At 35.5% G+C, this 27,496-nt stretch overlaps 1 protein-coding gene and 1 long non-coding RNA gene across 2 annotated transcripts; both read left to right on the forward strand.

The window, feature by feature from the left end:
* LOC144449997 (uncharacterized) lies at positions 1–25,038 on the forward strand. The gene is made up of 30 exons (XM_078140564.1): positions 1–112; positions 292–411; positions 875–1,080; positions 1,270–1,354; positions 1,608–1,799; positions 2,172–2,288; positions 3,134–3,415; positions 4,208–4,360; positions 4,859–5,040; positions 5,341–5,521; positions 6,652–6,789; positions 7,421–7,546; positions 7,803–7,919; positions 8,703–8,963; positions 9,743–9,877; positions 10,307–10,432; positions 14,189–14,311; positions 14,573–14,743; positions 15,228–15,344; positions 15,766–16,020; positions 16,671–16,787; positions 17,062–17,192; positions 17,736–17,940; positions 18,654–18,782; positions 19,359–19,484; positions 19,999–20,111; positions 20,788–21,028; positions 21,660–22,129; positions 23,458–23,565; positions 24,587–25,038. Exons 1-30 carry the CDS (start codon positions 1–3, stop codon positions 24,713–24,715), a joined length of 4,968 nt encoding a protein of 1,655 aa, XP_077996690.1. The 3' UTR covers positions 24,716–25,038.
* LOC144450193 (uncharacterized) lies at positions 12,130–13,735 on the forward strand. Its single transcript, XR_013482209.1, has 3 exons — positions 12,130–12,267; positions 12,765–12,887; positions 13,647–13,735. It is a non-coding gene; the product is annotated as an uncharacterized LOC144450193 (long non-coding RNA).
* Positions 25,039–27,496: the final 2,458 nt, after the last annotated feature.

A 27,496-nucleotide genomic window follows, 5' to 3' on the forward strand; every position in this document is an offset into this window, starting at 1 on the left:
ATGCTTGCAAATAAAATCTGTGGCGTAAATTTGCAAAAACAAATACAATTAGTGAGTTTGTCTGGATGGATGGAAGGGTGGAAGGATTTGATTGATGGATGGATGGATGGATGTAAGTATATATCTTGCTATGTTATACCATCTATCTTTGCATATTCAATTCGGAAAGACCATAGTTTTATTTAAAAAGTCGTTTCAATTAGTTATTTTGTAAAGCATATAGTAGTACTATTTGCCGTGATGTATTATTGATTTTTTTTAAATGTATTATTTGTTGATTCATTTTTTCAGCTGACGACTTAATGCCCAGGTACTCCTGTTGTGCTATGTCTAACGATCCTGCATTCTGCGACCTTTATAAGGAAAAAAGACCAGTAGGTCAATGTAGCGATTATACACCACCACGTATTGGTAAGTATAGGGACATTTATTGTGTTTACTAAAATACCATATAGACATTATGTTATCTACGAGTAACCCATCTCTGCAAGCAGTTGTGTCGATGCCTAGAATCATAGATAAACAGCGTTATTTCACATAGAGTAAACAAGGCTGGCAGTTTTCAGTCGAAAGCTCTCAGCATTTCAAATTATTATTTTGTGTTGAGACTCTAAATTTTGAATGATTACAAATGAAGCATATATTTCTAATATGAACATACATACATACATACATACATACATACATACATACATACATACATACATACATACATACATACATACATAGATACATACATACATACATACATACATGGCCAATAACCTATACATATGACACAAATTTTGGAGACTTTGGTTTTTGTATCAATTTGATTAACCGAATATAGATAAATAAATTAACAAGCACATCTCTCATTCCGTTCAATTTAAAGGATGGATGTTTGGTGATCCTCATCTAAAAACATTAGACGGCGTTGACTACACCTTCAATGGACTTGGTGAATACATACTGGTTGATGTCGACATTGGGGACTTTATTTTACAAGGGAGGACTGGACTCGCTACATATGACAATGGAAGTGAGACTTCGGCGACCGAGTTCACAGCATTTGTTGCCAAACAGCAAAATTCAAGCACAGTAAGTCAGCGAATATTTTTGCCAAATCACATCTGAAATATATAGACATTTTATATGTTGCTTAAGGATACAACACAATTATGGTTAATTAGATACAATTGAAATATTCACCATTTACTGATAATTATACTAATATCAAGTTATTATCAAATACTATTTATTTGATATTATGGTTTCAATTTGTTTCAGATACAAATAATGGTTCAAACAAGTCTGTCTGGATTTGTGATATTGGTTGATGGAGAGGAATTTAACAACACATATTTGAGTGAAGGTAGGATAAGAACATATTCGTATCCTCTAGATGTCTGTTTTCAGATATTTGTATGTATGTATGTATGTATGTATGTATGTATGTATGTATGTATGTATGTATGTATGTATGTATGCATGTGTGATTTATGTTTATGTGTGTATTTGTGAAAAAAATGTTATTAATTATAAGACACAAATACAAATCAAATAGCAAGACTGATATGTGTGGAATTTATTAAAGTTGTTGATGTTTTTTTTTTGTCCATACATAGACTTTACCGACCTGGGTCTATACAACGTTAAGTTACGTCAGAAATATACCTCAGAAAAGTCAGAACCTAGGATCATTGCGTTGTTCTCTTCTGGTATTTCCATCTCTGTTGGAGTGGTAGAAAATAGTACAATGCTTGATGTCCTGTTCAGTGCCCCAGAATCGTACAAAGGGAAAACTCGTGGATTATTTGGTAAGTAAATCCCAGAATCTTACAAAGGCAAAACTCGCATGCTCAGATGCAAAGGACTATTGGATTATCTGTAGTTATTCTTATACCTAATCTGGAGCTACTGATAAAATTAACCTCCCACAATAGTCCGGGTAAACTATGAATTGATCATTCGTGGTTGCAAACAATGTAACAGTATTGTTTACAATACTAATTGATTAGTATTTATTATCACATTTCCCCATGATGCAACATTCAACATGGCGGGTTTGCAAGTTCGCTATTGAGGGTAGGATGTGTAATGTTTATATATACGGGTGTCTACATTAATGTTCCCAAAGAATGTCTTTCTTTGCCAGTGTTAAAATATCGTCGTTACTGTTATACCCAAAGGAATATGGAATGATGATGTAACAGATGATTTTACAATGTACGATGGAACATTGAAGACACCGAGCATTCCAGGAGCAGAATTAACAGAGAGGGAACAGTTCGAGTTTGGTCAAACATGTAAGTGTATATATTTTCTACTATAATGCATAATTCTGCAGTGATAAAGCAGGATATAAAACTGTCTTTCGTTTAACTGTACAGTACACTGTGATGATGTTTTTGAACAAATTGCAATCCTATCGTCCTGCAACACATTACATCCCATGACACATGAGTAAAGCATTTTTTGTACGTGTATGTATGTATGTATGTATGTATGTATGTATGTATGTGTGTATGTATGTATGTATGTATGTATGTATGGATGGATGGATGGATGGATGGATGGATGGATGTATGTGTGTATGTATGTATGTATGTACATGTATGTATGTATGTATGGATGGATGGATGGATGGATGGATGTATGTATGTATGTATGTATGTATGTATGTACATGTATGTATGTATGTATGTATGTATGTATGTATGGATGGATGGATGGATGGATGGATGGATGTATGTATGTGTACGTATGTATGTATACTGTAATATTAATAAGATGTGATGATCTATTTTTATTACCAGTGAATTGTTAAATTCGTAAATTCTAGTAAAACGTCCACGAATTGAAAAACACACACGGCTAGCCAGCCCCTAGTGACATGGTGTATATTGTGAAAATGACATATTGGTATGCATAACCCGCCACAACGTTCAAAGTTTGAAGAAAAATATCAACAAAGCTTAGAGCTTGTATAGCCACCATATTCTCACCAAATTAAATCATGTTAACTCCCTTGCTCACTCATGATATTACCTCTATATTATGAGACCTCGTATGTCTACTGAAAATTATATATGCATTTTCAAATTATCTTACTATTATGAATATATAATGTGTTTCTTTTTCTTATTAAAAGGGATGGTGACAGCTGAGCAGTCGTTGTTCAGTTATTTAGATGAATCTGGTGAATTAGGTGAATCCTGGTCAACGTACAATGATCCTGAATTTGTTCCATATTTCCTTGACGAACTGATATCAAGGTTTAACTCAAGTGATAAGGAGTTCCTCGATACAGCCACCACAACATGTGGCGACAACACACAATGTTTATATGATACCTTGGCAACCAGAGCCACACGTATCGGAAAAGCTGCAAAGTTGTCCTCGGCTGAATTTCAAGACGGGGAAGAAAAATTAAGTAAGTTACTGACGTTGTGTAGATAGCTTACATTATCATTTATTCCAAAACATTGTTAACAATATTAACTTCAAATTCATCACTTAAAAAGACACAACATAGTAAATCAATCAAAAAAGCCAATTTTTCGTGACTGGTGAGTCATTTTTTGTCGGTCATATTGACACTGTTGTATAACTATAACATGTCTTGAATTAGAATAGCAATAATTTGATTGTTACAGGAAACTTATTATTTGCTTCATTTGTAACCGTTCCAAATATCATTCAATCAGGGTTATACTGTTTACTCTGGAGCTAATCCCAAATAATTATCAATCATTATACCATGCTCGAGCCAAGTTGAACAAAAGATATGGAATATATACTATGGTTGTTCTACGTCACGGCGACGCGTGTCTACGTCACTGCTTCTGCTGTGTTCGAAATAAGAGTCAAAGTGTTAAAATTACCATTACTTTCCCCGATTTTTCATTTATATTACTGGCGCTGGTATAATTATGTGTTTATCCAACATTTTTCGGGAATAAGCCGGCAAATACTTAAGGGTTGTCACTGCGAGTCTCTAGACGAGTAGTGACGAAGGCCCCTTAGGTCACTCGTATTTTCCTTGGCTGAACGAACAAAAATATATCTAATGATATAGATGTCTGTTTTTGTGACGTAGAAATACGACTAAATAAATTCCATATACTTTATTAGAACTCGTTTAACTTGGCTTGTGTGAAGCACAGAGTCATTTTCATTCATATACTTGAACATTTAAATCAATTTGCTTTTCCTTTTTTTTTAGTAAATTACCCTCCTGTCATTAATGGAACCCAAGTTATACAAGTGACAACTGACCAATCCTACACAATCGAGTATACAGCAACTGATCTAAATAACGACGCCATCACATTCAGTTTAGCCAATGACATACCTGGAGCAAGCATAGATGCTAACAGTAAGTATGTGTTTTGTCACCAAAAGCCTCTGAAATCACAATACTGGTACGTAAATTAAATACATGGAAATTTTGATAATTGTGCAAAATCTAATAAATGCACAATCCATGCAGTCTCAATTACCATGACTCTGTCAGTGGAATCGCAAAGTAACTTTCACCAACCCCAGCAGAGTTAGAAATACTGTTGCAACTTTATCCTCATATGATAGTCTACTGTTAGCCTGTAAGGTATTTGATAGACAACCTTTGTAGTCTCCATTACCTTTAGAACTTCTTGCGAGGTAAGGACCTTTCCCGATATGCTTCATTCTGCTTTAAATTATAAGTCCTTACTCGTCTTGTGGCGGGTAGAAGTGAGACACTTCAGATGATGTCTAGGTAATCAATGGTCGATTTATGTTTAAACGGTGTATGTAGAAACCCACGTTGGTAAATTTGGAATGATTTGTTTATTTGTCGTTGATTGAATCTATCAAATGTATTTGTTCATTATAGCTGGGGTATTAAATTGGACGCCTAGCACTACTGATTTTGTCGACCTTGGGATTGTTGCCACGGATGGAAAGGCGATTTCTCAAATCAAGCCAATAGTGCAACTGTGTAAATGTGAGAATGGTGGAACATGTAACTTTGGATCAAGAGTAAACGGCAGTGACGAAGTAAATTCAAAATTCAAGGTATGTTTTATAATGTTAATTATTCCCAATATGAATTACATATTACAATGTCAGTCCCTCCACACACACACACACACACACACACACTCTCTGTCTGTCTGTCTGTCTGTCTGTCTGTCTGTCTGTCTGTCTGTCTGTCTGTCTCTCTCTCTCTCTCTCTCTCTCTCTCTCTCTCTCTCTCTCTCTCTCTCTCTCTCTCTCTCTCTCTCTCTCTCTCTCTCTCTCTCTCTCTCTCTCTCTCTCTCTCTCTCTCTCTCTCTCTCTCTCTCTCTCATGTATATCACAATTAATATTTTTCAGGTTGTGACATGTGACTGTCCACCAGCATACGGTGGTGATTTCTGTGACAATGACTATGATGCCTGTCAGGACGATCCGTGTTATCACGATGTAACATGCACGGACCTTCCAGCCCCTAAAACTGGCTATGAATGTGGCGATTGTCCATCAGGACTAACGGGTGACGGGGAAAAATGTTTTGGTAAGCTCAATAAAAACACTATAGTTAATATTATAAAATTTATGTAAAGTGCATGTTAGTTAATAGGTGACAAAATATAACTGCCAATATCAAATCATGGACGAATGGAATCGGTTGCAAACGTAGACATTAGCCCCGTCTACACGGCACTAAAAATCCTACCTTAGGTAGGATTCAGGATAGTTTGAAGCCCGTGTAGACGCAAACGCGTCCTGAACCTGTCCTGAAACCGTCCTGACTTAGGACACCTTTGAGAGGTTTCCTGAAACCCTCCCGACTTCGTCCTATGTACTGTCAGGACGGAAGGCGCGACATCTCCCCTGTAACCTTCCTACGTGTAGACACAAATCTATCCTACCTCAGGTAGAACGACCTACGTGTAGAGGGGGCTAATAACACTTATTTCAGTGGCATTTAAATGTGCTCTCCGAGGCTGCGTCACTGGAACGAGGATGACATGGTCTTAGCGGCCATTGTATTCGAGCTGTACTTAGTGACACAAACAGGGAAAGTAATGAAAAGTATTAGACTGATTAACACTTGGCTCAGGATGTTGAAACAGCAGAGACTTGTGTTACATTTCATGGTTTGATAAGAACAGTTTCACGGCCTAGAAATTTGATTGCGAACTTGAACTACTATGTAAATATGTTGATAATAGAACAGCAGATACAAGAATATAATATGTATATATATATATATATATATATATATATATATACGAAGCACGTACGAAGTTGCACAGAAAACCCCAAACAAACATGAAAATATACTCTAGTCATTCTACGTCACAATAGTACATGTACGTGTCTACGTCACTGGTTCTGCTGTGTCTTTCCTCGATTTTCCTTTAATATTGCTGGCGCTGGTATAATAGTGTTATTCTTCAATATTTTGCTTCATTCAGGTTTTTTTTCACTCAGAAGATATTTGTGACCTAAGTATGGATTGTCACTACTTGTCTAGTGACTCGTAGTGACAAAGGCACCTTAGGTTACACGTTTTTTCTTTAGTTGATCGAAGCAAATATTGGGGAATAAAATATAAAAATATATATATTGTCTAGAAATATACAGCCTATGAGCAATACACATGAGTTTACTCTACTCAATTCATGTTTGCTTACACAGACGTAGATGAGTGCATCGATGGTAAAGACCAAGATCCAAGTATGGATTTCTGTCAGCAAGAATGTGTAAATAATGAAGGAAGCTATGAGTGTACTTGCTTTGAGGGCTATGCAAAACTAAACAGGACACATTGTAAAGGTAGGTTTGTCACACATACATACCTACCTAAGTATGTACCTACCTACCTACATACATACATACATACATACATACATACATACATACATACATAATATTATGCACGCAAGCATGCATGCATACGTACATACGTACGTACGTACGTACATACACGAATGCATACACACACACATACATACATACATACATACATACATACATACATACATGACATTCACACATACATACATACATACATACATACATACATACATACATACATACATACATAATATTATGCACGCATGCATGCATGCATACGTACATACGTACGTACATACACGAATGCATACATACATACATACATACATAACATACATACATACATACATACATACATACATACATACATACATACATATATACATACATACATACATACATACATACATACATACATACATACATACATATGCATGCATGCGTACGTACGTACATACATACATACATACATACATACATACATACATACATACATACATACATATGCATAGACACTCAGATATAACAAATTTAAACTTGGACAACGTATACATACCACCTACTGTAATCCATAAATGTTAAATTATCATATTATATATTCATAATATAGATATCGATGAATGTGAGATTGGAAACTTCACTTGCACAGCTAATTCACTCTGTAGCAACACACAAGGATCTTACGATTGTGTTTGTGACCCTGGATACACAAAAACCACTAATGGTACATGCATAAGTAAGTTGACACTATTGTATTCTATTATATTGTTTTGCTTCTTTTTCATAATTTCATATGAATATTAAGGGTGCAATACAAGTACTATATTGAATGAAATGGCTAAAAGCTACGTACACATTTCTGTTGTCTACATTTTATCCTACAGACTCCTTAGGTTACTCATATTTTATCCATTTGCAGTAACATTCATTTATTGATACTTGGTAAAATCTCCACAATTAACAACGGAATGTTTGTTTTCTTTTCCTTACAGATATCAATGAATGTGAAGCCGAATTTGGCATATGTCCGAATACCAGTTATTGTGCCGATACTGATGGTTCATTTGCATGTGTATGCCTTGATGGTTATGAAACTGATCAATGTACTGGTAAGTATACTGAAATAGTACTTTCATGAACATTCATCCTCCCCTTAAGTCGTTCACTTAATAATTAATTTCACCTTTTGTAATCTATTTAAACTACATGCCCCAATATGTGCATGGACAAATTCATTGATATTCTGATAGAAGAAAAATTTAGCCTACCAGTTCTTAGTGGTTATTGATTAGTGGGTTGATGGTGGTTGTATATATTACAGTCCACCCATTCGTATGGTGATTGCACTTCAATATTCCAAAACTGTCGAGGGTTCATAACTTTCATATTTCAAGGTCCAAACCCACAGGAGGGGGTGGTGATGGTGGGGGTGATATCAGCATAAACATGCTAGGATAGGTATTGCACATGTATGTATTTTTTTTGCTTAATCTTTCGATTGTTTGATCACTAACACTATAGGTCATTACATTAAATGTAATAACGTACATACTCACACTTCTCTGTGCTGCCAATACTGTGTGACAAGTGTTATTTGTCCAATTTAATTATTTGCTTCCAGCCCCCTTCGTGCTAAGTACTACTGAATACTGTTACCATGGTGACGAATATATTTAAACATGTACCATGTCGACAACGTGAACCTCATCCGTCCAGGACTTAGTGCCATATTAAACAATGACAAGACGTTTTGCATCGCACCAAACGTGTTGTTGTCATGAAGTGGATATTACTATAGTGGTATTGCTGATTCAGAATACAGCAAATTTATATCACGTCATTTTTCCTTAGGAATTACAAGTGATAAACTGTTTCAAATTTTCATCTTCCAGACATCAATGAGTGTGCTGTTACACATGGAAATGATTGTAGTGACAAAGCTACCTGCAAGAACACCAAAGGGTCATATGAATGCAAATGCAATAACGGTTGGCAAGGCAACGGAACACATTGTGATGACGTCGACGAATGTAATGATCTAAACTTAAACACCTGTGATCGACAGAAGGCAACATGTACCAACACTGATGGCAACTATACTTGTCAGTGTAACGATGGATTTATTGGTACTGGACAAATAGATGGTTGCCAAAGTGAGTTTGTTCTTTGTATCGAGTAATTACAAATGATTGTCCAAAATTGCTACCTCCCCTTTACTTATAATGAAGAAAAAGACAGTAATTTATATATTTTTTATTCACTTATTTATTCGTCACACATAAAAAGGGAGACACTTCCATCAGTAGAAATTCATACATCACAAAAAAGATTAAGAAAAGATGCAAGTTTAGTTTTGAAATCTGTGTGATTGGGGACTGGCTAATAGCAAAAACAGAGCTAATCACTGGTCAATCCCCATTTACAGAGGTTACATGTCTTATTTAAAGAGTATGTTGTATAGCATTGTATTTCTTTTTCTTTCTGCAAAGATAGTATATTTGAGAGAGGGATGGGTGGGGGGCATAAAGGAGAACTATAATTATTAGACTCTAATTTGCATCCAAGATATCTACTATTATCTATTCCTTCCAGGGGTCAGACCCGACTAGCCTAGCTATTTTCTGACTCCTGTTATCCGAAATTCATTCGTTTCCCTTGTGATATAATTGTGATGTTAATTAATTAATTTTTTTTGGATAATGAATGAATTTCAATTTCAATTTCAATGTTAATAATGTAGAGTTACTCAAGATAAAGTGATTTTTTTTCAAGGATAACAAAAGCTAATGCAGTTAAGCAAGTTTACAACCAGAATTTACTTATCAACAGTATTTGTGTATCGTTTTGCTAGGTATTGTCCATGCATGTGATTATTCTCTATGGCGTCATGATATATAGTTCATAATATTAATTCCATTTATTCAATCTGTAGACATTAATGAGTGTACAACCAATGCCCATAATTGTCTATCTGCTGGAAGTCAATGTGAGGATCTCATTGGATCATTTAAATGTGTCTGTGAGGATGGATACGAAGATGTTAACGGAAATGGCACTAACTGTGTTGGTATGTTATCATCATGTTTCGTTACTTGTCTGTGCTATTCATTAATGCAAAAGAACCCATGTCCTTTAGGGACGATTACACAATGTCACACGAGCTCAAGAAGCGAACTTCGTTCTTTAAAGTGTGTGTGTGTGGGGGGGGGGGGTCGGCTGGCGTCAGTGCAATTGCTGAACTTCGTTTTCGCACTTCTAACCAAACATCGACGGAAAGCTTTGACTCCTTCATTGATAACAGCTTTTGTACTTACTGCTGAGATACGTTGATATTAATTTATTTTATAATGCAAATAATATCGTAAAGGAGAAAACTATTGTACGATATAATTGCACTTTTGCAAACCATGTGTTTTAGATAAGAGGGCATGACCATTACCGTAAGTGAAACATGTTTCATCAAAATCGGATTTATTTGTTTTTAATTTCTTTTCAGATATTGATGAGTGCAGTTTAGATAGTACAGTCTGTCCTGATAACTCTTACTGTGAAAATAGTGTGGGTTCGTGGCAATGTGACTGTGATAGGGGATATCTCAAAGATGAAAATAACATATGTCAAGGTAGGTGTGTTTAATAAAGGTAAAATTGGAGAGAGAAATGTAGCTTACTGCTGTGGAGAATGTATACTTACAATGTTAGCATTGGTTTGTACTGTAGCCACGAAATATGGTACATTTAACTTTGTGAAATATGTTATATTAATCAGAACTTCGGGTCAAAGAAATTACATTCTGAAAGCATATGTCCTTTATATTGACATGTAATAGTGTAAAAAATGTATATAGTGTAAAAAAATAAGTATTGCTCGACACTGTGTGAGAAGAGTCATCTGGCTGAACAGTCTATCGAGTTGAGATAAAGGCTAATGATAATAATTATAATGATAATAATAATAATAATAATGTGTTCTTTACGAAAAAGATGAAGCGTAAGAACACAAGCGAGGAAAAGCCAAATTATACATCAGAAATGGTGGATTTCAATCTCTTTTCAGAAAAGGATTTCTGTTAATGATGTACATGTATTTGAGACAATTAGACCCATCAGTCCTACTGAGATGAAGGCCACCTTTATGCATTTTGATATTAGATTTGCCATAATTAAATTATGTTTTTATTTACTAGATATTAATGAATGCCAGTCAGCAGATGAAAATGACTGTGACCTATCTATCAGTCATTGTGTTAATACTGAAGGAAATTTCACCTGTAACTGTAAGATTGGTTTCACCGGCAATGGGAGATCTTGTTCAGGTAAGAAACTGCAAATTTCTTCAAGATCAAACTATTTTTTGTTCATGTTACAATTTCTCACATTGTGTAATAAATCAAATCGGTAATTATAATAAATGGGACAAACCCAGTGACTTAATGTCATTGATTTTAAATCATTTATTTATTGTAAGAACTACCTTATCATTGATCTATATAACCATTGAAATGCATGTATGCATGTATGCATGTATGTATGTATGTATGTATGTATGTATGTATGTATGTATGTATGTATGTATGTACATACGTACGTAAGCACGCACGCATGCGTATGTATGTATGTATGTATGTATGTATGTATGTATGTATGTATGTATGTATGTATGTATGTATGTATATTTATTTATCTATCTATGTATCTATATTAATATTGCAAGTTGCGATGTTACTACGTTTTTCAACAGATGTAGACGAATGTTCTGTCAGCAATGGTGGATGTGAACAATCCTGTACAAATACTGAGGGTAATTATTTCTGTGGATGCAATGAAGGATATAATCTTGCTGTGAACGGCTTACACTGTACAGGTACGAATATCTCAAATGATCTATTAAGGAAAGACATACTAGTACACTTCACAAAAAGTCCAATTTACCCACCTTTACCCATCCTTACCTTACCTGTGATCCAGCTAACAACCATCTCTGTCCAGGGGGTGTACAAGACGCAGTACCACTTTTGACTATCTACAGCCCTCAGGTGAGAGATCACTGGGGTAATTAAGTCAAAAATGGAACTTCGTCTTATACTCACCACATTTACACATCCTCTGCTCAAGATTTCCCCCAGTGGAAAGACATGGTCAAAATGACTTTTCGTGTAGTGATACTGTCATCACAATGGTGCCTTGTACAAATTCTCTTTCCTTTTAAAGTAAGGTTCTAAACAGTGGTTTACTTTAATCACACATTCAACCTTCTCAATAACTTCCTAATAACTGGTCTTTTTTTCCCAATATATTTTCTTATTGTATGTTCCAGATATTAATGAGTGTGATGTTGGTACGCATAACTGTCCCCACGCATGTACAAACGTTGACAGAACAGTCAATAGCGATGGATTCACATGTGCATGTAGCGAAGGATTTACTGATTCAGGCAGTGATGGCAGGAATTGTGTTCGTAAGTCTGACACTAAATTTTTTATAGAGATATGTATAGGTAAATATGTATGTGTTGGAAGAGGGGATATATACATATTCAATGGTGCATTTTAGTACGAAATACATTTTTCTATAAGAGAAAAGTAATGTGATTGAAACTTGGACACAAATGAAATACTTAAAAGATATTAGCGCTCAAATATAGACATTTGATACTGTTGTAAACAAGTATATACACACCTATGTATGTATGTATGTATGTATGTATGTATGTATGTATGTATGTATGTATGTATGTATGTATGTCTGTCTGTCTGGATGTGTATGTATGTATGTATGTATGTATGTATGTATGTATGTATGTATGTATGTATGTATGTATGTGTGTGTGTATATCACATTGTCAGTGTTATATGAAACATGAAACACTTCACAAATAGTATATAGTCAATCCACAATTAAACCAAGATTTCATATTCTTTATTCATAATCATATTTTTAATTATTTTCAAACAGCAAACCAAGACTGCACTACACTAACCTGTACTCATGGAACTTGTTATGTATTATCTGGAGTACAACAATGTCAATGTGACCAAGGATACTCCTTAGATCCTAGTGATAGTACAAATTGTCTAGGTGAGTAGTCAAGTGAAAGATAGTTTAAATTTTACTCTAAAGCGCCTTTTCTGTTCATTAATATTCAAAAGTGCTGTACATACAACAGATTTAAAGGCAAAGGTAAAACAATAAACAATAGAGTTAAAAACAACAAAATGGTTACAATAATGTCGAAAAGGCCAGAATGGCACCTTAGTAAAAGGCACATGGTAATACATCAATACAGTTTATAATATTGTTTTAACAGGTGTGGTTCAAATGTGATCAGCTTTAAATAGTTCTCCAGGTATTGAGGTCCATGATTCTAGGACAACTGCCCCCCGGACAATTGTCCGGGGAGCAGTTGTCCTTCGGGGGCAATTGTCCGGGGGCAGTTGTCCGGGGGCAGTTGTCCTGTTACCGAGTTCCATACCATACAGTTTTCTATGCATAATAACTGTCACTCATTTAAAAAAAAGAAGAAAAAGATATGGAATGGGCAGTCGGGTTGCGGAGTGGGTATTTTGTTGTTTTCAAGTGTATCGTTCATATTGTAATTTCTAATGAAATAGATTTAAGAGAGTGCTCATTCGATGGCAACATAGAATTCTAAAATATCCTAATTGTGATACATATAATTTGCCAAATAAATTTAAAATGTTAACACCAGATTATTTCAAACCTTGGGTTAACGTTCCCATGAATGAAGTAGTCATACAATATGTTAAGGTAATGAATACTGTCTCAGCTATTTGCATGTTTCAGAATTTACATATATGTTGTTCTTTCCTTATATAGCCATAGATGAGTGTGCTGATGAGAGTGATCTTTGTGATCACAATTGCCAGGATAAAACACCCGGATACACATGTTCTTGCAGGGATGGATATAACCTCGGTAATGACGAAAGATCGTGTATTGGTAAGTGGAATATTTAAATTGACAGGCATTACATGTAGAGACATCAAATATACAACATACATATATACATTTAATACACATTACCTTGAATTCACATTTCCATTAACTATTTCTGTATCCACTCTGCCTCTGCGCATGATGAGGCGCATTACAAATCATATTATTATTATTATTTCACAATAGCATAACGTACATGCATAACTATGGACAAATTCCATACATGCATAATACATTAATACACACACAGTTACATATATCTCCCAACTTACCTGCCTGTCTGCCTGCCTACATCCTACACATATACATACATACATACATACATACATACATACATACATACATACATACATACATACATACATACATACATAATTGTATTCTTCCTATATATCTATATATCTTCTTTTTTGTTTTTGTAGACATAAATGAATGCACAACAGGGGATCATAATTGTACTGTCCTAGAGAAATGTGTCAACAAAGAAGGAACCTTTAAGTGTGTCTGCTTAAGTGGCTTTGGCGGAAGTGGAGACGGTTGTCAAGGTAAATAACGAACTTTTATCATGAGTCAAGAAATGTAAACGAAATATAACAGGCCAATTCATTATGCCAAATTATTGTTCGGAGTACAACAGTTTTCCTCATGTACATAGAGTGCTTCTCAAATACAATGCTATTGCAGTTTATTGTTTAATTAGCAGTAATGCATCATATAACAATGTGTGTTGTTTCACCTTTAGCAATGAAAATGGTTATTGCAATAATATATTTATTGATATTATATATATTTTCCGCAGGTAATAGTTGAATATAACTTCTTACTTAACTGTTTTGTGTTTATATCTTTCTGTCCAGATGTTGATGAGTGTGCAGTTAATGGTACTTGTCATGCAAATGCAATTTGCACAAACACGATTGGTTCATACACATGTGAATGCAGTGTTGGTTTTGTTGGCAATGGCTTCACTTGTACTGGTATGTTAAAACAAATATTTGTTAAACCGCGATTGGTATAAGGAGATAAATATTGACATAAAATTATGGCAGCAAAAATGGAAAATAGATGAATGAATAAAGAAAGAAAGAAAGAAAGAAAGAAAGAATGAAAGAAAGAAAGAAAGAAAGAAAGAAAGATACAGATAGGCAGACAGACAGATAGGCAGACAGATATATAGACAGACAGACTGAGAGACAAGACAGACAGAAGACAGACATACATACATACATACATACATACATACATACATACATACATACATACATACATACAGACAGACAGACAGACAGACAAAGACAACTGCTTTACCTAAACTTAACACGTATAGAGTGAAACGTAATGTTTAATTCAGTATTTTATATGTGAAAATGGTGCATTTTAATATGTTGACTGTCTCAGTGGTATGTTTACAAGACCAACAAATATGTGCCTGACTATATTTGTATTTTCATTTTCCTGTAGATAAAAACGAATGTGATGAAGGACTCTGTCATACCGATGCTACATGTACCAATACAATTGGTAGCTACAGTTGTGTTTGCAAAGATGGATACACAGGAAATGGTGCTGACTGCACAGGTATGTGTTCAGTTAGGTTTCAATCCATGTTCAATCCATGTCAATCCAACTATCCGTCATTTACAACAAGTGGATATGCAATATTACAAATGATTATCCATCGATCAACTATTACAAGTATGTCTGAATGTTTATATGCCGTGTTTGTTTAGTTTTCTGAACGGTTTGTTTTTCTTCACGGTTTGCTATGTCAACGTGTGTTTTAGCTACATAATTCTCCACTGGCACACACGTGTGTCTTTATTTTTATATGCCGATTTTCACTTTTATCGTGTTGTCTTTTTATCCGTCCTTTTTATCCAGGCTGTTTTTAGGAGCGTCCGTGAATTTGAATCTGAATCTAAGTCTGAATCTGAATGTTGTGTTTGTTCATTCTGAGATGTTTGCTATTTTAATGTTTTTGTTTTTGTTTTTTCACCAGACATTGACGAGTGTACCACTGATGATAGTCGGTACGATCATCGCTGTAGTTCTACAGCCAATTGTGTTAACACACCAGGCTCCTATGAGTGTAAATGTAGTGATGGATTTGTAGGAAATGGCTATGAGGACTGTCTAGATCTTAATGAATGTCTTAATGACCCATGTGACTCAGGAGCTGAATGTCACAATACCGAGGGGTCTTACATCTGTTTATGCAAAAACGGATATGTCTCTGTTGATGACACATGTAGAGGTGAGTTACGTCATCTATTGACTTTGACAGCTCTTTCGATATCACTGTGCAATTTTCAAAACATATTTAAGAAAAGTAAGGACTGTCTCCATTAAACACTAAACAGGATTCGGAATGTAGGTTGGTCAATATAACTGGAATTTACATTTCTCAAACTACTGTATATGATGTCATGATTCACAGGGCGAACGTTAGTCTGAACTTTTGAAAACCCTCTGTGTTGAGTTTTGTTGAGACCACCGGCCTAGTTTCCATTAGTGTTCATATCCATATAATGACACATTCTTCAAAGAGATAATATACTCAAGTTAAAACAGCAAACACAAAAAATAAACACACATACATAAACAAACAAACAAACAAACAAACAAACGTAGGACAAAGAGTTAGTAATGGCACACATACTATACAGGAACTTAAATTGCTTGTACGCACACATACTATACAAAAAGTGAAACCACCAATTTTAAAGCCAGAATTAGAAATACAGGTGTACAATTCAAAACCTGCAGTTGATTTGAGCTAAGTTTGTGTGATTACTGTTTTATTCCCTATGTTGTGTTGTTTTTATTGAAACTGATTATATTTGCCCCTAAATTGTTTATCCCTATCTATTGTGTATTTACGGGTAAATGTTTTTTTTTCTCCAGATATTGATGAATGTGCCAACTCTCCCTGTAAGATGAAAGAACAATGCGTCAATGTACCTGGTAGTTACCAATGCACATGTGCGCCAGGCTATTATAAGGGCGGCCAAACATGCAAAGGTTGGTTAGCTTCTTAATGGATACATGCTGGGGGAGGGGCAGGCAGAAAGGCAGATGACAGGCATGCAATCAATCAGACAGACAGACAGACAGACAGACAGACAGACAGACGCACACACACACACAAATATGAATGTGAAGGTATTGTCACTCAACAAACGTCAGAAAACTTTGGAAACTGGCATCTAGTGTTAGTTACTTTCTTTTCTTTTCTTTTTTTTTTTACCAAGAATTAAATTCAGTGCAAGTTCTAATTGTTAAATTTTTATTACAGAGGCTGAATCGTTTACCTTAACCTTGACTGTTACATCTATTGGTACAATGGATCTTACACAAGAAAATGCTGATCTTTTGGACCCTTCATCAACAACTTATCAAAGTGTAAGAACAGCTATAGTAGATGATGTAAGTATTGTATTTCATTGCCATTTAATAATTTTCCAAAATAAAAAAGTAAGATAACTCAATAAAGGGGAATATTTATGTAGGCATAACGATTACATTTAAGTGAAAATTTGTTTATGTTGATAATCCAATATGCATGTATTACATTAAGCCCTATAGATTACTTCGGTCCTTGGCAGCAGATTTAGCCATCACTCAGACCACGAGACATCAGTGACAGTTTAGCTCAATAAGGGGTCATAGGTATCTGGATATGTGTATCACACTCCGTCTCTCTTTTGTGATGCATGGTGTGCTCGAATGTTTCCTTCACCCCTCGTTGAAAAATACTCATTAAGCGCGTACCTAGATCACATGTGTGTGAGATCACATGTTCTGAAATAGTTCAATCTACTGACAAAAAGTATGCAGTCAATAATTACTGGTGTCAATTTGCAAGTTTGGAACAAAATGCACAAATTTTGCATGAACACAATGAATGATTTAATGAACTAAGAATATACGTACACTAATACTTTGTTTCTCTATCTGTGCTCTCTCCAGATCAATGACGTGCTGTCTGACTCGACCAACTATATTGGTGCAACTGTGCAAAAGTTCGAATTTTCGAGTGATGGCACTGTGGCTACATGCGTGTTGAATTATTCGGATAAGTCTGGGGAAACCGCCAGTGACATCATTACTGCGCTTAAAGACGGACTTGCACAAATAGAATTTGCTGATGATTCAATAGAAGTTTCAGGAACAGGTATGCATGTACTATCAAAATCACTTTTGATGTGTGTAAGCATATATGTTTATGTTCACAAGCGCATATACTGTAAACGTGCATGCATCGCTGCACTTATGTATGTATGTGTGTGTGTATGTATGTATGTATGTATGTATGTATGTATGTATGTATGTATGTATGTATGTATGTATGTAATTGTATGTATGTATGTATGTATGTATGTATGTATGTATGTATGTATGTATCTCTATGCCTGGATGTCTGGATGGATTAATACAATTATGTATGTACGCATGTGCGTGTGTGTATGTGTGTGTACAATCAGGTGGTGACATAAATATATGTTGCCTTGATATCCTATGTTAAAGAAGATGTATTCGAAACGTCGGATTGCATTTATTGATTGGGACTGTTTCACTCGTTCCTTATAATGTATGTATGTATGTATGTATGTATGTATGTATGTATGTATGTATGTATGTATGTGTGTGTGTATGTATGTATGTATGTATGTATGTATGCATGTATGTATGTATGTATGTATGTATGTATGTATGTATGTATGTATGTATGTGAATGTATGTGTATCTGTATATATATATATGTGTGTGTGTGCGTGTTATAAGATGAAGGAATATAACAGATGTATCAATTGTTCACAGCATTTCACACAGATATTTATTTCTGTGCATGTTTAATCACGCTCTGCTGTCTATTGTTTCTACTAGATATAAATCATTGCATAGCTGGCACACACAACTGTAAACAGAATGAAAACTGTGTTTTCACTAAAAACGACGAATTCACATGTGAATGTGCTGAAGGTTATGAAGCTAATAGGGCAGGAGTCTGTAAAAGTAAGTGATAACTATGTCTTGTAATCAGAAAGGGTATCCAAGTACATAGTGTGTAGAAGACCGCACATTTAACTTGTATTATAAACCTGTTAACCTCTTAACAGAGTACTCTGCTAAGCTGCTGTGAACCAATTATTTAGTCTCCTAGGTTTTCGTGTTAGTCCGATGGCACTGCTAATTTTCACATTACATTATATATATATATATATATATATATATATATATATATATATATATATATATATATATATATATACATATATATATATATATATATATATATCAGTGTATGTAAACTGTCTATTTAATATGTATACATATTTACGTATACATATGTGTTTATATAAATATATATATATATGTATATATATATATATATATATATATATATATATATATATATATATATATATATATATATATAAATGCTCGTAAATTAAGTCACTTGCGAAAACACTCACAAATGTGTGCCTAACAATTGATTTCTACCTTTGAAACATATAAGAAGAAATAAACATTAAAGTTGAGAGTTTTGATTTCCAACCCAATAAAACTATATTTTACTTACATTTATAGATGTTGATGAGTGTGGTAGCGATACACCGCCTTGCCATGCAACATTAGAAAACTGTCTGGACACAGATGGTGGATATACATGTTCATGTATTAATGGGTATTTCAAACAAAATGGCGTCTGTCAAGGTTAGTATGGAAATATTAGGTATTATACCATGCACAAACCAAGATATTTTCTTTAAACAGAAAAGATGGATTTATATATATATACCCTTGTTATTTCACATCACAACAACCCCTGTCTACATCACTTGTTGTGCGGTGCTCGAAATATGGAACACATTCCACATCACCATTATTTTTCCCATTGCTCTGGAGTTATCCTTGAGGAGATACAGTTATATTATTTCCCAGTTTTTTTCTGTGTTCAACCAGAAAATATCCATGAACTTAAGTCCTCTCATTATTTGTCTAGCAACTCGTTGTGACAAGACCTCTTAGGTCACTAATAATGTCTTTGCCGGAACGAAAAAAAATGTAGGGATAATTAAATGTTATTCCCCGATATTTTTCTTTGTTCAACCAAGGGAATTACGATAGACTTGAAAGAGGTCTGTGTTACTACGAGTCGCTAGACGAGGAAATATTTGAATGATCTCTTTTTCTCAGAGCTCTTATCCTTATGTTTGATTGTTTTCAGCAACCAAGTCGTTCAAGGGACAGTTTAAAGTGACAAATAAGGAATATACGAATGATCTCAATGACCCATTGTCACAAAAATACTTGGAGTTTACTACTTACTTCATTGAAGCGGTAAGTTAAAACTGATTGTAACACACACGAGATAAAGTGGACTGTCACCATGGATAAAAAAAAATATTTTGTAAACTGCAATATGAAAAATGAAATTATGCAGTGCTTTTAAGTTCATATTTCATGTGTATGTATGTATGTATGTATGTATGTATGTAATGTATGTATGTATGTATGTATGTATGTATGTATGTATGTATGTATGTGTGTGTGTATGTATGTATGTATGTATGTATGTATGTATGTATGTATGCATGCATGCATGCATGCATGCATGCATGCATGTATGTATGTATGTATGTATGTATGTATGTATGTATGTATGTATGTATACACACACTCACTCACTCATTCACTCACTCACTCACTCACTCACGCACGTGCATCGCGTGCGTGCGTGCATGCTTGTTTGAGTACATATATGTATACATATCTGCATAGAGTGAGATAGACATATACAGAGACAGACAGACAGGGACAGAGAGACAGAACACTTTGTATATTGCATGTGGTCTTTGATATAAACATAAGCTGATATTCACGAGAAATTGGTTTTGGTATGGTCACATTATATTCTCAATTCCTTATAAATTATTTTATATTCACATAACAATGTACATTTTTCTACGTATTGTCGTAGTGAAGTCATTTATTAATGCCTTTTTTTATTTTACAGATGCGTATTGTATACACTAGTAATCCAATAACGAGACCATTCTATCGTGGGTGTGACATTCTTGACCTACGACCAGGAAGTATTGATGTAGAACTTGAATTACACTTTGATGAGGAAGCAGAAATCAAATCTTCTACGCTGGAAAGTATACCTCATGAGGACTACGCAGGGACAATAGATGTAACAGATGACTACACAATTGGTTTTAATTCCAATGCTGACGATGAAATCGAATTTCAAGGTATTGCGCATTATTGATGTGTTAAATTATTATAATTATAAATTCACTATTGCAAACCCATTGAAACTTAGAATGGAACAGCGAAACACGGATATGTATCAGTCCATCCATCCATCCATCCATCCATACCTACCTACCTACATACATACATACATACATACGTACGTACATACCTACCTACCTACCTACCTACCTACCTACCTACCTACATACCTACATACATACATACATACATACTTACCTACCTACCTACCTACCGACATACATACATACATACATACATACATACATATATACATACACACACACACGCACGCACGCACGCACGCACGCAGGCGCACACACACACATACATACATACATACATACATACATACATACATACATACATACATTACATTCATTACATTATGGTACATAACATAACACGTACACGAGTACAAGTGTCACGTACTCAGGGTATTATCACCATGCTGAGTGTTTCGTATATGTGGTGCTCCTACTGAGGATGGGGGATTACAAGTGTAATGCAGCAAAGCGGTGCAATGACACACTGGTGTATATATAATACTGTGTAATATACTGTAATATTTATCTTGTGTAACTGTGCATTGTTTTATTTTGTCGACAGTTAACACGGACACAGCATGCTCTCGTACGTCTACAAATGACTGCCATGAAAATGCAACATGTATAGATGTTGGTGGTCATTTCCACTGTGTGTGCAAAACAGGCTTCACTGATATTGGTGGACGACCAGGGAGACTGTGTGAGAAAGAGGGAGACCCCACTCAAGATAAACAAACTGAGGAGAAGACAGACCTGTTTTTGATAATGACAATTACACTCTGTATAACAGGGTTTATACTATTTGTGGGCATTCTGATATGTGTCATGTTCTGTTGTCGACGAAATATTGGAAAACGACCATCTAAGTTAATGAAAAATGAGTCATATTGGAACACTTTCTATCGCTCTCGGGAACCATCTAATGACTGGGATGATAATGCTTCTAATTTGGACGATGCTCACAGCAGTGAAGACCCGGATGAGAGAATGAGACACTTGGCGACGGTCATGGAGAGGGCACCTAGAATTGCGGTATGTTTAGTCAAAAGCATTAGTATTGATAAAGTGGTGATAATAGAACAGAATTGCATTATGCGCAAGTGTTAGTATGTGTATCTTCGCGAGTGCTTGTGGTTTACTCCACGGAAGCACTTTTAAGCAAAGCGAATGTTATGAAAGCGAAGCAGGAAACACTGCTAGCATAAGGGGTATTTCAAATTACCTAAACATTAGCTCTGTCTAATGGCTCCGTCAGTTTACTTAACCAAAACTGCAACATTAAAAGAACAGAAAGGAAATCATGAGAATGTAATTGTCCCAAAACATACCACATTGCATAATTGTAACAGTAGAAATTGTGTCGGCTTGGTCTTTCACTCCTGGTACATGATGATTTTTGACACAAAGATGAAAACACTTCAACTGCAGACTAACAATAACAGATCTAGATCTAGAGACCCAACACACAGCACGAGACATGGACTTGAATTATACAGTTGACTGAGGCACAGTTGTCGTTCAAATCTTGCCCAAGGACTTTAGCCACTCAGAAACAAACAACATGCAGTGACGAGGCTCGAACCTGCAACCTGTAGATTCCAAGCCGGTAATGCTAACCATTCACGTATCGTGACTCCACAACCTGCAACCTGTAGATTCCAAGCCGGTCACACTAACCATTCACCCATCATAACTCCACAACCTGCAACCTGCAAGCCGTCATACTAACCATTCACCCATCATGACTCCATAACCTGCATCCTGTAGATTCCAAGCCGGTCACACTAACCATTCACCCATCATAACCCCACAACCTGCAACCTGTAGATTCCAAGCCAGTCACACTAACCATTCACCCATCATAACTCCACAACCTGCAACCTGTAGATTCCAAGCCAGTCACACTAACCATTCACCCATCATGACTCCACAACCTGGATCCTGTAGATTCCAATCCGGTCACACTATTAAACCATTCACCCATCATGACAAAAACTGTTTTGTCGATTTGTAAAGCTGTAAGGAAACTGTTATTAGAAAAAAAGAACTCTTTATAAAATATGAGCCAAAAATGGGGTTATGCAACACCAGCCGCATCAATGAGAAGCCTTAGTGATAGATTGTCAATATTATTCGTTCACTTGCATTTGAAGTACTCTGAAGGTATTTAAAAAGTGTTATGCCACATGACTGAAACACCACGGCAACATCGTTTCTACTGTAAATGCTACACATACCGTCCAACCAACCAACCAACCAATCAACCAACTAACTGTAAACCTTTACAGTTTAGTTTGATTTGGTCATAACACCTGTTCACATTTTGCCAAAATATAATAGTAATTCGTTTCATTTTTTAGGAATTCAAAATCCAGAGACCAGATCTCTACCACTCAAAACAATCCAAGCAGTTCATCAGACCATTTGTTGCACAAGGAACTGAGGAAAGAGATGCTCACATGCAAATGGTAAGTATTCCTAGTACACATTAATAACGTCTGTGTACTACAAGTCTTCGTATATTAAAATCAGAAAAGAAAGGGTTTATTTTGAAATATTACATTTTATAGGATAAATATACATTTTAAAATACATTTAACTTTGTTTTTATAATTGACAGTTCTTATTTTCAAACGGAAATTCACTTGTGTTGGTAAACCATAATATTCAATTTAACTTTTGTTCAAAACACAACTTGAAAATTTTACCTGAAATTTTCGATTGCACACTTCAGTCTTTGTCAACAGATTGACCCCCTATTCAGAAGATGTGGCCTTATGGACACGTTAGCCTAATAAGTGGTCTTGTGATTGTGGGACATACAGAAAACGGAAAACGCTTTACTTTGGTATTATGTTTTGTAAAATGTGAAGAAGTATGCTAACAATTATTAGTATTACACAAACGTCTGAGAAATACCAACATGTTTACTATACTGTTGAGATAATAACGAAGTAATTATAATATTTCCTACTGGACTTGTTGTTATTTTTGACAGTTTCACGTCCTATCCTGGACGCTTCCTCAGACCGACTGATGATCTGATGACAGATGGTTTGTGACACCTGACATAGTAGGATTGTCATGTCATCCAAAAATAACAGCAAGTCCAGTATGATAGATTATAATTACTTCGTTATTAACTTCATACCTGGATGATTGCGAACATAGACATACAGTGTAAGAGTTATTGGTAATTAATCAGTTTCTGTTTCTGCAATGCCAAATCTCTCTCTCCCTCTCTCTCTCTCTCTCTCTCTCTCTCTCTCTCTCTCTCTCCCTCCCTCCCTCCCTCCCTCCCTCCCTCCCTCCCTCCCTCCCTCCCTCCCTCCCTCCCTCCCTCTCTCTCTCTCTCTCTCTCTCTCTCTCTCTCTCTCTCTCTCTCTCTCTCTCTCTCTCTCTCTCTCTCTCTCTCTCTCTCTCTCTCTCTCTCTCTCTCTCTCTCTCTCTCTCTCAGCAATAACACCTTCACTGTTCATTTCCAATTAGGCAACCGACAGACGTTATGATGCTGCTTCAGGTGACCAAGCAAGTTTCTCGGATTTTACAATGAATCGTCAAGGAAGACATGGTCTGATGGACCAACAACGAAGTATACAAGAACATATCCGCCATTAGAAGATTTTCATCTCACTGATTCCAAGTATTTCATGTAATATAATCGTCTCTAAGTACTGATGAAAGAAATGCAATATTGCGTACCTTATATCTGCATTTATATATTTAGTCAAACATATAACCCATAATTCACGAATCATATATTTATATATTAGTAACGTAATAATAACAATGTAAGGCCGCCTATATGATACTACTCGTCGAGTTTTATAAAGCAATATTTAAAAAAATACGTTTTTGCTACTAAACCTTTACAAGAGATATTATTGCAATGTAATCAAGAGATTTTATACATTACGAGATAAAATCAAGAGATATGTACTCAAGTTTTTTATTTGAAATTGTAATCGCAGCAACTAACATTTATTATTGTAAAATAATGACGAAGTTATTTGATAATGAACTGGGAATATTTTAGTAACTTAAATGCAATATATGACAGTACTTACAGTCGAATATTCAGGTAAAAAATTATAATCTGCATTTGGAAGGGAAAGTTACTTTTGATACGCATATTACAGACATATTTATGTTATTATTGTAATATTTTATAATTCTACCCCGTCATTTTTTTATAACGAATGTATATGTATAATGTATTTATCCAATAAAATGTATATTTCATATCATTTTTCGTTGTCTTCTCATGGTTAAGTTACGCCGTGATTGTTAGCATTAACTAATTTAATCACAAGTTTGTGACATAATACAGATATCACGCCGTGGCCAACAGGAACATGTTACTAACAGGATAAGGAAATAAATGAGCAAAACAGCAGAGACTTGTATCACATTTCATGGCTTGACAAGAACTATTTCATGGCCTCATTGTATGTACATGAAATGCCAGGGAAATTTGTTTGTGTATGTGAACTAATATGAAAAGTGGCCAACTATTCTTATCAAATGATAGAATGTAATACAAGTCTCTGCTGTTCCAACATGCTGTACAAAGTGTTATTAATCCAATCCAATCCAGTTGTTTACTTTACCTGTTTGTAACAACTTTCCTTTGCCCAGGTCTGATGTCGACATTTGTATATATTCACAGCCAGCCAACTTACTTGTTTGTGATATATCTAATGATTCTCTGTTAATAGGGCGAAAACAAACCTGGTCAGAACTTCTAGAAACCCTTCGAGTTAAGTTTCGTTGAGACATGTCTGTGTGTCTCACATGTTACTAATATTTTCAAACAGAGGGGAGATTAATTACAATGTACAAATCTATAGTTCAATGTTGGAAGTCAGAAGTTGGAAGTCTGAAGTCCCCTGGCGGCTTTCGTAATGATTACAGTGTTCAGCCAAGGAATATACGAGTGACCTAAGGGGCCTTTGTCACTACGAGTCACTAGACGTGTAGTGATAACCCTTAGGTCACGAGTATTTTTTCCGGATAACATAATAATACCAATGCCAGTAATATTAAGGAAAAATCGAGGAAAGCAATGACAAGTCTAGGTTTGGCATTGAAAAACCAGGTGGGGGTCGTGTAACCGGAACCAAACAATTGTATTAGGCTTAACATGATTCTCTTATACACAACAGTAATTCCCCAGTCATTTTCTTGGCCTTTCTGACGTTCCAAAGTAGATAATTGATATTAATCTGTTGTTGGCTTGGGCCTTATAATCCATATTACCAAGCGTGTTTCTTGACTACGTTTTGCAACACTTGAACTTGCACTCTCTAATATTATGGGTGTTTACTCAGACCGTCCCTGACATGAATCATACCATGGGGGCGAAACCAAGCCCTAACACACTCAACTCACTCGCCCATTAAAGACCTACCCAAATACACATTGTTCATTCTCGCAAACCAGAGCTATCGTTTCTTCCGCTACACTTCTTTACCGTAAAACGGTCTTGGTTTGCGACGATGATATTGTTACTAGACTCTGCGTTTTCGTCCAGGAGTCGCGAAGTAACGTTTACCACCTCACATTACAGTTACTCATAGCATGTCTAAGTACATTTACGTCTTAGCATCACTAGGTAATATGTGTGCAAACAGTGTCACGCGAACGTAAATGGTGTTTATTGAGCTAACAATAGTGTATTCATGAGGTGTGACCGGGGAAATCCCTTTAAAACCCCTGAGTACCCTTCGCTTTCATCAGTAGCACGCTTCAATAGAGCATAGCTACTACCAATCACTTGCAGCCGTTCGTCTCACTTCATTACATACACAGTACCCTGGTGTGATTGTTAACTTATCCGGGTACACAGCGCCATCTCACTTCAATCAAAACTTGCAAATATCACCAATAAATTATAAGTACTGTGCAGACATAAAACTGGGTGTAATTCTTGCATTGAGAGGTCATAAGGTTAAATTATTTTTGTATAACAAATAGGGGCGGCAGAGATGGTGTGCGATTTCAGAAAAAATGTGGCTGGTTCCCACTGCTTTCGTCTTAGAAGGCAACCAATATATTGACTGAGAAAATATCTCATGTTTGGTTCATTTGCATTAACATTGTTCTTTCATTGAATTATTTTTCTATGACACACACACGGTCAACTGTTTTTATTTCGAGTGGTTTTGTGTGAGTCATTGAGTAGACCTGCTGGAGTGATCAGTTGTAGGTTGTATGCTGCAGATTTGAGCATTGCCTCTGCGTCAATTATTTTTTCAATAGGCAACAAGTTTAATTAATATCTGAACCACGGTTGATATTCGATATTGAACACGATCAATTTGGGAGACGATTTCACGTTTTATTGCAAGTTAAGGTGTATAGCAAAAAAGAATGCTTCGGCCATTTTTCCTTTACAAT

This window comes from Glandiceps talaboti, chromosome 19 (genome assembly GCF_964340395.1).
Source record: "Glandiceps talaboti chromosome 19, keGlaTala1.1, whole genome shotgun sequence".
NCBI lineage: Eukaryota > Metazoa > Hemichordata > Enteropneusta > Spengelidae > Glandiceps > Glandiceps talaboti.

What these genes read in the sequence shown, in the direction of transcription:
- LOC144449997 (XM_078140564.1), top strand. Translation starts at nt 1, where the DNA reads ATGCTTGCAAATAAAATCTGTGGCGTAAATTTGCAAAAACAAATACAA. An exon ending in GTTCGAGTTTGGTCAAACAT is followed by an intron (nt 2,289 to 3,133) that starts GTAAGTGTATAT and finishes TCTTATTAAAAG; the next exon opens with GGATGGTGACAGCTGAGCAG. An exon ending in CACTAATGGTACATGCATAA is followed by an intron (nt 7,547 to 7,802) that starts GTAAGTTGACAC and finishes TTTTCCTTACAG; the next exon opens with ATATCAATGAATGTGAAGCC.